This window comes from Poromitra crassiceps (assembly GCF_964638095.1).
Source record: "Poromitra crassiceps genome assembly, chromosome: 2".
NCBI classification, from domain to species: Eukaryota; Metazoa; Chordata; class Actinopteri; order Beryciformes; family Melamphaidae; genus Poromitra; species Poromitra crassiceps.
In genome coordinates, this window is record NC_139624.1 from 13,734,754 (window position 1) to 13,747,767 (window position 13,014).

Consider the following 13,014-nt stretch of genomic DNA (forward strand, 5'->3'; position numbering starts at 1 on the left):
CAGGATGACGATGACGATGAGTCTGACGAAGAAGACCAATTCGAAGGCTTCCATGGAAACTGGGTAACGGAGCAGCGCTGTTACCGTCCTGTGCCGGTCAAAGCGTTCAAAAGGGTGCCCGGGGTGAAAAGCGGTGTTGGCTTACAAGCCGATTCCACACCTCTATTTTCTTTCGAGAAAATTTACACGGAGGAAATGTGGGACCGTCTTGTCACGGAGACGAACCGATATGCCGACCAGAGACGCACAATTCCCCCAGCCAAAAAAGCAGCCAAGTGGACCCCGGTAACAGTGAAAGAAATGAAAACATTCATTGGGCTGTGTCTCGCCATGGGGATAATGAAACTTCCCGTCCGAAGAGAGTACTGGCGGCTATCCAAAAACATCTTCAAAACCAACTTCGGCCAGAATATGTCCCGGGACCGATTTGACGCCATTTGGAGGTAGGCTAAGAACAATAATATTATCCTTGTTATTATAACCATTGCGTGATATAGATGCGCCCCATTGAATAGGATGCGCTATATAAATAATAGTAGTTTGATAGATAAAATGTAACATTAGTACCATTGTTATGATGCCCTAAGGGAAATGAAATATATTGCAAATGTATTAGAGGTGTAGTGGGAGTATTGCCATAGTAGCGAGCTTATACACTGGGGTAAGAAACCCCTGCTGGGCTCGGCTGCTACACCTATTGTGTGTGGGCAAACACCTAGTAGGCCTATTGTTATTCAATTGTCAGGAATGTGGAGAGAATGCGCTTCACTCTTTGCACCAAGACAGACACTGCACTTAGACAGACCCTGTAACCCTCAAGTGTAACTAACCTATATAATGATATAGCCTACAATTTTTCATTTCATCCAAGATGTGTCTACTTGTATATAATATACAATACAATATACAATATTGTATACAATATACAAGACATTATATTGTTTATAATATATTGTAATATGTGTCTAATTACCCCCCCTCCCCTACCCCCCCTCTTCCATCCTCCCCTCTCTCACCTCTTCAGATACCTTCACCTCCAAGATAACAACGCACGAGGCGACCCAGCTGATAAGCTCTGGAAACTGCGCTGGTACCTGGACTTCCTGAACCAGCGCTTCCAGGACCTCTATGAGGTCAACGGCACAGTCAGCATTGACGAATCAATGATCAAGTTCAAAGGCAGGCTTGGCTTCCGGCAATACCTGCCAATGAAGGTACTGCTGATTGATTGATCAAATTGTCTCACCTCTATTTTGCCTATGTAACCTGCATCTTTTGGTAATGTGTGAAATAAACATTCATTCATTCATTCATTCCAGCCAACCAAATGGGGCGTGAAGGTTTGGGTGATGGCGGAGAGCTCAACAGGCTACGTTCCGCACTTCAAAGTAAGGAAAAAAATCAGCACACCAAGAATATGCAAATATGTATTCTGTAATGTGTTGTTATTTGAGTGACCTTTCAAGCACCCAAGGCCCTTCCTCAGACTTGTGTTTCTTCTTGCAAACTCCCCAGGTGTACACAGGACGTGAAGCGGCGCCGCAGACGGGCCTGGCACAGCGCGTGGTGCTGGACCTCGCCAAGCCATACAATGGCACCTTCCTGTCCATTTATATGGACAACTTCTACACCAGTGTAGAACTCCTCCAGGAGATGAACGGCCTTTTCCTGTACGGCTGTGGCACCCTTCGGGCCAATAGGAAGGGGCTGCCGAAGGACCACAGCCTGACAAAGAGGGCTGCGCTGGGGAAGCACGAGTTCCGGGTGGCACAGCAGGATGACCTCACCTTCTGCGTGTGGCAAGACACAAAGACGGTGATGGTCTTGTCCAATCACCATGACCCCAGCGCAACAGGGACTGTAAGGCGGAGGAGAGATGAGACCCACCGGGCTGATGTGGTAGTGCCCGCTTGCCTGGCGGACTACCAGAGCCACATGAAAGGTTTGTTTTACAGATTTATGTTTTATAAACAAAAATTAAAATACTGTAAGCTTATATTCACTGAGGTCATTTGAGTGAAAATGTACGTATGTAAACAGAGTTCCATGTGTGTTCCAGGTGTGGATCTCCTCGACCAGATGATTGGATACTATGGTTTCGATCATCGGTCAAAGAAATGGTGGCGGCGTGTGTTCTTCTGGGGCCTGTCTGTGTCGTGCTACAACGCCTACGTTGCAGCCAGGTCTGTTGGAGGAAGGCACAAACATTACAAGGACTGGCTGGAGACCTTGCTGGAGGAGCTCATCACACCGGTGACAAGGAGGGCCCCTCCTGTGATCCCTCCTCCTTCTCCTCCTCCTCCTCTGTCCCCAGCTTCCAGACCAGCCTCTCCATTTGGCTCTCCTTCCACTCCAGAGAGCAGGGGAGCCTCCCCAGCACCAAGCACATCGAGCAGGGCAGCCTCCCCAGCACCCAGCACGTCAGGAGAAGCCACAGGTCCCCCAATGCACGACTTCGGGAAGGTGTTTGAGAAGCGGAAGCTCTGCAGGGAGTGCCAGTTGTTGCTGGACAAAAAAGATGTAGTAGGCAGTGGGCTAACTGTGTATGGCTGCATACAGTGTGACCTGCCTGTCCACATTGAGTGTTTTGGAAAACACTACAGACATTTTTTGTAAGTGTTTGCTAAACACTAGCTGACACTTTAGACACTTGCCCCTTTGATGGTAAATGGACTGCATTTTTTTTTATGGTTGCAAGGGGACACAAGGGGGCAGTGTGGAGCACATTTTTGATTTTATTTGAGTGGTTTGGAGTGATTTGTTGCTTGTTTTTTCATACGTTTTTTAGTTTTTTAAAAAAATTCTGTGTTTACAGCAATATTTGACAATGCTATTGAATTGTCATACCAATAAACACCTTTTACAAGGAAAGCCACATGTGTCAGCTCTCAAATGCCTTTTAAAGTGTGTTTTTATCTTCTACAGAGGCTGAGATATCACTATTTTAGTAGGCGTTGACATTTCTATGAAAAGTTCAGGATTTGGGGGTCTATTATCAAATCGGACTTAGGTTTTAGAGGCTATTTTTTAGGCGAAAATAGGCTGAAATGGGTTAACTACCAGGATTATTCACAGGTGTGGCCAGGCAATGCTGGGCATTACGTCAATCAAAACTAATCAGATTCCCGTCTCGCAATGGCTGTTTGCGCGAGGCATGCAATATGCTGTAATTCTCTCCATGCGTAATAGAGACACTGCGTAACGCGTCATCATTCAGAAACCACGCCCAAGATGGGGGAAAACAGAAATCCCCCCTCCAATCCTGGCGTTCTCCTATGTCACATGCATGGTTGCGTGTTGCACAAAAAGATCGTATATACGGAAGATGAACACTCCAACTTACTTCCTTGGAAGCTAGATTAACATTTTTCTTCTCACCAATTCTCAATGGCTTCCTTGTTTTGCTCAGGAGTACAAAAAAACTTTAACTGGCGATTTTTTACATTTGTTGTCTGCGCAGCCCACCACACAACAGCTTTTAGCTATGTTTAATTCAAGGAAAATGACGCTGGTGTGTGGAAATGAACGGAGATTTTCCCCCGTGATGGTCGGGACCTATTTCATGCAGTGTCTCTGTAGAGTGTACTCACTCGTGCGAGGACAGAGAGAGATGGAGAGAGCTTATTGACAGATCGTCTGTGGTGCCAACGACCCTCCGGGTTATGAAGATAAATACCCCATGTCCATTGTCCAACAAGTTTTCTCAATTAATTTCCCTCTTTGCGATGTGATAAAAGTTTCTCAGTGAGTTATAGTTGATTGCCTCACTGAATTATCTGCTAATACCCAATTTTAGCAGCAGAATTTGATGTCCTGGCGTGGCAAGGCTGTCCATAATGACATATCCAAAAGGGATTTTACTTTGCACTGCACTGCGCAGCACGGAGATTATAGTGCGCTTTAGCAGTATTTAGAGCGTAAGAGGTCCTTTTCAAAGCTCTTAGCGCAAAATAATTGCGCGCTGCTGACGATAGGATAATGCCATCTATCCTCACATTTTAGCCTGCTTTGGCATGTGGCATGCCTATGCCCAGTACAATTATAACAGGCATGCGCTTGTGCCCGCCCCCAATTTGCATTGCCCACGGCGTTAAACGAGCGCAAACGCTAAATTACCGCTTTTGGGAAGATAGGGCCCGATATCTCAATATATTTTGGTGGTCAAACGTCAAGGTCACTGTGACCTCTCAAACACCATTTTCAAGCTTTTTAACGCAATATCTCAGGAATGCCTTGACTGAGTTTCATCAAATTTGCCTCAAACGTCGACTTGGGTGCAAGGATGAACGGATTACATTTTGGTGATCAAAGGTCAAAGGTCAAGGTCCCTGTGACCTCTCCAACGCCATTTTCAAGCTTGTTAACTCCATGGGCTCTATCTCTCCCCTGGCCTTAAATTTGCATTTATGGCTTTGCCCGTCGCTATTACTGGTCAGGCGCATTCCCTAATTTTTCCTTGCTGCGCTAAACAGCAGAATCCGCTAACCATTTAACGACGCCTTTTTAAGCGTAGAATTATTCACAAGTGTTGGATTGGTGGTCTCCAGTAAACCAATCACATTCTTCCCTTCCAAGGTCCCGAGATACTCCAGTCCGGTAACCCCGGTTGCGGCTGCATGCTGTCATCTCTTCATGCCAATTTGGATATCTCAGCGCATCACAGATCATAGCCTGAATAAAACGATTCAACCTACAGGCAAATACAGATCTGTTCAGCAGGGCTGATGGTCTCCCTGTACAATATAGAACGTTAACTATCGGTGACATTCATGATACCATCCACTTCCGTGATCTTTATATTGTAAACACATAACTTTCACAATAGTGAACAAGCCCCCCCACTCTGCTCATTCAGGGCAGGCTTAGTTTTATAACTTGTAGGCTACCTGCTGCTCCTGCACATCACAGCACAGGCTAAATGATGCAACATAAATATAGCCTACATTATGTAAAGTCATGGCATAAATGTGTTTTTATTGAAAAAGTACGTGTCAAGTAAGCTAAGTCTTGTTGGAGCGGACATCACAGTACAGCCGTGTTACAGTTGTCACTCGACTATAACACGTATTTGCGACGGATATATATACTGAATAAGGCCTGGTTTTCAAAAGCGTTAACTGCAAAATGAACACCAGTTGGAAGATCGCTTTAGGCTGGTATTTATGGCCGTAACGTTTCTGGCCTATTCTGGCACTGTGCCACGCCTCTTCAGCGTAAAGCGCATTTCGGGGTGTAAAAACATGACGCTATCTTCCCGAGTCAGCGGTAGGCAGGCGTAAAGTGTGTTTTTTTTTAGTTTAAGGCCAGTTTAGCGTCTAAGGCCAGTGGGAGAATAGAGCCCCATATCTCAGAAATGCCTTGACGGAATTTCATAAAATTTGCCTCAAACATTAACTTGGCCTCAAGGATGAACTGATTACATTTTGGTGGTCAAAGTTCAAGGTCACTGTGACCTTACGAACGCCATTCCCAGTTTGTTAACTTGTAATGGCGGTTTGTTAACGCGGTTTGTTAACGCGATATCTCAAGAACGGTTTGATTGAATTTCTTCTGATTTGGCTCGAACATCGACTTGGACGCAAGGATGAACTGATTCCATTTTGGTTATCAAAGGTCCAGGTCACTGTGACCTCTCGAATGCCATTTTCAAGCTTGTTAGCTTGTTAACACGATATCTCTGTCTTGATGGAATTTCTTCGAATTTGCCTCAAATGGCGATTTGGACTCAAGTATGAACTAATGGCGGAGGCATAAATCTGCGGTGCGGTTGTTCTAGTTTAATCCTATTAGAATAGTGCCATGAAGTCCACATGGCCTGGTGGGAGACACGCCACTTACGTGACTGGTTGTGTGTAGTCTTTCCAATTTATAACTTATAATGCAACAGTTTTACCACAAACTGTGACTTTCTTGGCCTGCAAAGTTATCTAAACCTTGTACCCCCCTGGTCCAGCTAATGGATATTTCTTACATTCGCGTAGCGGCCGTTTGGACAATTTTGGCACGAATTGTCTGAAATTAAGGCCAGGTATTTTTTTATTTTATTTTGAAAATTCACCCTCCCACCACTAGAACAAAACCATCCTGGCACCCATAGTGAGACTTACTAACATCGGTCCTCCTTAGGTACAGTGATTGATACCGGTGATTGACTTTCACTATAACCTCCTTTTTGAGACCTCCAGGACATTTTCACAAAATTCATGCATTTTAATTCTTTCTGCTCTCATCCTGGACCAAATACCTTGAAATTTGACCTTAAAATCTAACTTTGGAGTTGCTTGAAAATTTGGTGGAGTTACAAGGCTTCCAAATTCCATTGCATAGTTTTCCCATTGGTTTCAATGTTAATTTTGCACAAAAACAAAAAACAAATTCCGACTCCCAGGTACTTTCAGCAAAAATTATTATTTCTCTGATCTACACATCTCAGCCGAGTCAAGACATCAAATTTGTAGTTTTTATTGTGTTTGCCCCCCCCCCCCCGCTATTTGCTCAGTGTTGGCACAGCAATCGATTCCATGCAGTTTGACATGAAATACAGTACAGTGATCGCCATGGCAACATGTAACATAAGGTGGGAACCTGGATTTTCCAGTGCAAACTACTCATTTGAAGCATTTAGACTAAAAGTGATGCAGGAATGAAGCTTTTTGTGTGTTTTTTTGTGAAAATTAGCTGTGAGTTGAAAATTCGCACTTTGGTCTTTTTTTCGTTCAAATTTACCTCTTTTGATTGTACATCGTATCTCAGCAACCGTTTGTCGTAGATACTTGCGGCTGGCATGGTTGAAATCAGCATTGAAAAGCAAGTACGGTATATCTCCTCACAGCCATGGCGATCGGGCCTTCTTATAGGGGCCTTCCATATCGTCGCTGTGCAATGAAAGCCACTTATCTCCAAATCGCCAACTTTTCAGGAAATGGGAAAAACCCCGTGCTCATAAAATACTGAACACCACGTTGTCATATTTGACACATGTCTTCATTGTAGACAGTTTATCGCTGAATGTGTCATTACATTATAAATATCTCACCTGAATAAGCTCAAATGCTGTTACCGGATTATCACACGGAGTCTTGAGCACTTTCCTGCGGCCAGACAGCAGCGTGTGGGAGCCTGCGCGAGCACGCGCCGCTGTGCTCCAGGCAGCGGGGACGCGCGGTCGGAGAGCTTCACTCTGCCAAGCCGAGGAGAGTGGCTCTGTCATGGGTTGAGCAGTCCCGGAGTAACGTGACATTATTCTTGTCAGAAACAACTGCGATTTGCATACTTTAAATGAGTTTGCAGCCCAAGGACAACCCGAAAACACCTTATTGATCTATTTACGTCAGACGATGCCAGAATCACACAAAACCAAGCCGAAACACAGCCGGCATTCGGGTCAGCAGCTGCCTGGTGACTTTTCTGGGGAAGTCCTCATGAGGTGGGGCGGAGCATGGAGGTCTGACTGTCACATACGTGATGTGATGGGCGGGTCTAGCATCCAATGGTGGTACGTGTTACATACTTACCCAGTAAAAACGTGTTTTTATTGGTCATTCAGACGCCAAAACCTGCCAGTAGATGCAGGAGAATGGATATATTCCATTTATATTCAAAAGTAAAAATCATAAAAAATGGACTTAGGTGGTTTTCATTGCACAGCGACGATATGCTTGTTCTCTGCACCGGAGCACAGCAAGTCCGATGCCCGGGCAGAGAGGCTCTCAGCCGGCCGGCTGTCATGAGCGTCATGGGTGGTTCCCTGCGTGTCCTTCCTCATCTCGGCCGACAACACGTGTGAGTGTTGACCCGGATGTCAAAACTCGGTCATGACCAGCATCCGGGTAGTGCCCCAGATGCGCATGCGCGTAGTTCTGTGGCCTTCCGTGTCAAAGAGCCGACCAGTTTCTCTGTTTCTCCATGACTATTCCCCGCAGCTCAGCGGCTATCACTGCGGTCCGTGTCTGGATCATTTTTCGAGATTGCATTTTTCTAGGAAACGGAAGGTCAGATCACTATGCCTAGAAAGGAATATACTGTGGAAGTTAGTCTCACGTAGTCAGAGCCACCGTCGACGTCATAAAGCTTCCAGCGACGGAGGTACGGCTGGGTGTCGGTATGACACCTGACAGGTAAGAGCCACACCTCCTTATACAGTGTAACTCCACTGTACATTAAATACAGTAGACTGGCATTTGACGGGTTACAATTCTGGGTAAGCATGAAATGTTGATATGAGGTATGAGGGATGAAGTTACCAATGGATAAGAATCAATAAAAAAATGAAAAAAATAAAAAATTATTAATATAAAAAACAAGTATGAATATCAATATCCAGCTGCTGTACGTAGAGGGCTGCAAGAGTCCTCTGCGAGCAAATGTGCAATTCTCAAAAGATGAAAGATGGAAGAAAATAATTCCTCCACCAAAAATGTGACAAATCCAAGGCTATGATAATCCCACCGGGGAAGATCCAGGTGGCATTTATGGGAAGGGCGGGGGGGGGGGGGGGGGGGTCACATTTTGTGTTTTCTACTGTAAATTTTATTGTACAGTAAGTACAGTAAACTGGCATTTGAGGGGTTACAATTCTGAGTAAGCATGAAATGTTGATATGAGGTATGAGGGATGAAGTTACCAATGGATAAGAATCAATACAAAATAAACAAATAAATAATTATCAATATAAAAAACAAGTATGAATATCAATATTCAGCTGCTAGACCAACTTAGGAACAACAGGCAACACATTATTAGGGGGGTACTTAAATTGACAAACATTACATGTGTTCCTCATGATCCCGCACAATTCATGCGGGATCAAAACATGAGTGTCTCTCGCCATTCACCACTATTTAGATTTTTTTCCGTGGCTGGTTCGCATAGACCTCGATGAGAAAGAGAGGGACTTTTGTCTGTTGACTTTAAGACGAATCAAGTGCTAAGATCCAGGTCTTCCGGACTAATTCCTGTGGTACTCTACTATAGCCTATTATTCACAGGCCATCTAATGAAAACTGCTCACAACTTTTCATTTCTAAAAGGTCTGTCTTCTTACATTGGATGATGCTAGTGGAGTGCTACTATCACCCAACATTGTGTGTGCTACAGACTATATACAGATACATGCTCTATTGTGTGTCCTACAGGTTCAACTCCCCTGGTGCAGGTGTGTTCCAGTGTACTTTGACTGGTCTGGTGTTTACTATGGCTGAGGAGGGGGAGGTGCTGTACAGGACCATCCAGTGGGATGAGGGCCTCCTCCAATCAGCTGGCAAGACACCTGCAGGCCCGCTGTTCAACATCCAGTGTCCTCAGAACTCTGTCCGTCAGCTCCACCTCCCACACTGTGAAACCACCCCTGGTAGGCACATTATTCAGTCATGATTATGTATTGATTACTGCTGAACATTTTCTACAAAGAATTAAATTAAATGTAATGCCATTTTAATGGAGTTGACACAAGTGAAACGAAATGTTGATGTGTATTCACAGCACCACTTCCTGAAAGTGAAAGCCTGTCTGTTGTCCACATCACTGATGAGGGAATGAGCTTCCTCCAGCCACTGGAGATCACAGAAACTCATGTGGGTGTGAATGTCCCCCACCTCTCTGCCTTTGGTCTAGTGTGGAATTACATTCTGGCATTTCTAACTTCCACCAAGCCTATCCAGGGCCAAGTTCTGCTGTTCCTCCTCCGACCACGACACAGAAAGCCAAAACTCAACGTGTTTCTGCTGCCAGACAACATTCCTGTTCAGGAGGTAATGCTCCCTGTCACATTCGGGGCTGAAACCCTATTGTTTTTGTGCTGGTATTTATTATTATTGTATATTAGGAATCAGGGCCGGTTCCAGAACAAGATGACTAGGGGTGCATCCTAGATAGGAAGGGGTGCAGATGCCCGGCCAAAGGCCGGGCCCACTCGGGTGGCCGGCCGCCCCAAAAAATTGACATGTTATTTTACTAAAAATAATGCATTTGACCATCATTTCAAGTAGAATGATACCACCCAAGTAAGAATATTTCAAGTGTTTCAAGTGCTTTACTGAAATATTTGGACCATATAATGATAATACAATTATCTCAACCTTAAAAGGTTACATATAGGTGCCAAAAAGCCATAAAATCACATCAAAGAACAAAGAAAAACAACAACTATCATTCAAGTTTAAACAGTAAGTGTGCAGCTGTAGCATTTATAAAAAAAAATTTTTTTTTTTTTTTTTTTACTTTTCAACTGAGCATGCAGACAATTAAAATAAGGGTGCAATGCATGCTTTTGCACCCCCGTAGAACCGGGCCTGTTAGGAATACCTCACTCACGTTGCATTGTTCAAATTTTGCAATCTGGTGGAAGCATTTTTCAATCAAGTAGGCATCTCTCACGTTACGCGTGCTTGATTCCTATGCCTGCCCGGGCTCGCTAGCTCAGCCGCCACATGGCCTCACCCGCCCTGCAGCTGGCTGAGCTGGCCCTGAAGCTCGCATACGCAGCTGCTGCGTGGCCTCACCTGCCCTATTGGTGCATGCAGGTGTGTGAGTGTGTGTTGCTCACAAAATGTTATTGCCCTTAAAGGGATACACCACTTTTTTGGAAGTTTAGCTCATTTGCCACATCCCCCCAACATAACCAAGATACACCATGCCTTACCGGCACTGTCCGCTCAGTTTACAGTGAGCTACAGTCGTGAAGTTAGTAATTATCGCCATAGAATGGAGGCTAATGGTACAGCTGTTAAAAATCTGCCAAAACACACATCTCACGGCGACAAAATACATGTTGTGCTTCGGGTACTCACCACACGATGAATTGTTAATCCAAAATGCACATAATCTGTCTTTTTGGAAGGAAAAGAGGTTGGCGGCCATGTTTGGAAAGTAGTGCCGGCTACCTCTTTTCCTTCCAAAAAGACCAATTATGTGCATTTTGGATTAACAATTCATCGTGTGGTGAGTACCCGAAGCACAACATGTATTTTGGCGCCGTGAGATGTGTGTTTTGGCAGATTTTTAACAGCTGTACCATTAGCCTCCATTCTATGGCGATAATTACTACTTCATGACTGTAGCTCACTGTAAACTGAGCGGAGAGTGCCGGTAAGGCATGGTGTATCTTGGTTATTTTGGGGGGATGTGGCAAATGAGCTAAACTTCCAAAAAAGTGGTGTATCCCTTTATGCGCGCGGGTATGACATCACTAATGACATAATCAGTCTTATGACATCACTGACAACATCATCAGTGATGTCATAATGCCTCCTTGTGTGTGTGCCCCCTTATGACATCATTAGATTCTTTAAGATTAGATTATTTAATGACCACACAGCCAGGCTGGTGGAATTTGTTTTCAGTACAGTTCATACGTAAGCAATGGTCCAACATTAAACATCATAATACATACATAAAACACAATAACAATACACAATACAGTCATAGCAGCAGTGATATTGGGGTTGTTACAGAGAGTTTGATTGATTGATTGAAGTGTTTATTTAGAATATGAAAGCAAAATAATAAAATAAAAGCCATTTCAGAAACAAAGAAAAATAGAATATATACATATTCGAAAAGGAGTGGGAAGAAGTAAAACTTATTAACTCCCACCCCTTCTCCATAAATAATAAATAATAACAAGCTTCCTGGTCTAACCCTGTCTATACACTACTGTGTAATATTTACTAGTAATTCAGTAGTTCAGTGTCCTTATAGCAGTGGGGAAGAAACTGTTTTTAAAACGGGTTGTCTTGGTGGGCAGAGACCTGTAGCGCCTCCCGGAGGGCAACAGCTGGAAGATGTGGTATGCTGGGTGAGTGGGGTCAGAAATTATTTTTTTAGCTCTATTTATTGTCCTTTGGCGGTGGAGTGATTCAAGTGACGGAAGGGGGGTGTGGATTATTTTGGAGGATTTATTGATGATTCGCTGTAGTTTGTTTTTGGAGTGAGTGTCCAGACTGCTGTACCAAACTGTTATGGAGAAGGTGAGGATGCTTTGTATGATGGCCAGGTAGAACCGGAGCAGGAGATGTTTTCTTATTCTGAATTTTTTGAGCTGACGGAGGAAGAAGAGTCTCTGATTGGCTTTTTTGTAGATGTGATCTGTGTTGGTTTTCCATTTGAGGTTATTGCTTATGTGAGTGCCAAGAAATTTGAATGAGTCCGTGGTGCTTATTGGTTCGTCGGAGATGAGTATGGGGGTTTTGGGGTATGGCTGGCATCTGAAGTCGATGATGAGTTCTTGGGTTTTAGATGAGTTGAGTAGGAGGTTATTGTCTGTGCACCAGGTAACTGTTTGATCTGTGCACGGTATTCTGTTTCATTATTGTCTGTGATGAGGCCTATGATGGTTGTATCGTCTGCGTATTTGTAGATGTTGACGGAGTTGTAGTGGGATATGAGCAGGTTGGTGTATAGAGAGAATAGCCAGGAAGAAAGGACGCAGCCTTGGGGGGCTCCTGTGCTGAGGTACAGATGGTGAGATGTGATGTTGTTGATTTTTACCTTCTGTTGTCTGTTGGAGAGGAAGCTGTGGATCCAGTGACAGATGCAGGGGTCAGTGTTCATATCCAGTAGCTTATTGATGAGTTTGGCCGGGTTGATTGTGTTAAAAGCAGAGCTGAAGTCCATGAAGAGAATGCGGGCGTAGGTGTTGGGGGTATCCAGGTGTTGCAGGAGGTGATGGGTGGCTGTGTTGGCTGTGTCTTCTACTGACCCGTTAGTTCTGTATGCAAATTGATGTGGATCCATGAGGAGGGTGGTGCTGGTTTTGAGGTGGGTGAGAATGATGCGTTCAAATGATTTCATGGCTACGGATGTGAGAGCAATTGGTCTGTAGTCGTTGAGGCAGGATATGTTGTTGGATTTCGGTACGGGGATAATGGTGGACTGGAGACTGGAGGAGTTAACTCATTCATGGCCAAAGACGTCTTTAACGTGTTATCAGGAATGTGCCTCCCAGCCAAAGACGTGTTTGACGTGTTTTTGTTTTTATTAGTGCAGCGCGTAGTTCAAAGACTTCCCCAGCCTGTG

The 13,014-nt window shown here is 44.4% G+C and overlaps 1 protein-coding gene across 1 annotated transcript in view; it reads left to right on the forward strand.

Moving 5' to 3' along the window:
- The window catches only part of LOC310798453 (NACHT, LRR and PYD domains-containing protein 1-like), a gene marked incomplete at both ends in the record, with an annotated part of 64,876 nt that extends 52,734 nt beyond the window's left edge, over window positions 1-12,142 (forward strand). Inside the window, 3 exons of the mRNA XM_083660998.1 lie at window positions 9,135-9,349; window positions 9,481-9,749; window positions 12,107-12,142. Of these exons, the coding sequence (XP_083517124.1) occupies window positions 9,135-9,349; window positions 9,481-9,749; window positions 12,107-12,142 (520 nt within the window). The remainder of the gene's footprint in view (window positions 1-9,134; window positions 9,350-9,480; window positions 9,750-12,106) is intronic.
- Between the last annotated feature and the right edge of the window lie 872 nt (window positions 12,143-13,014).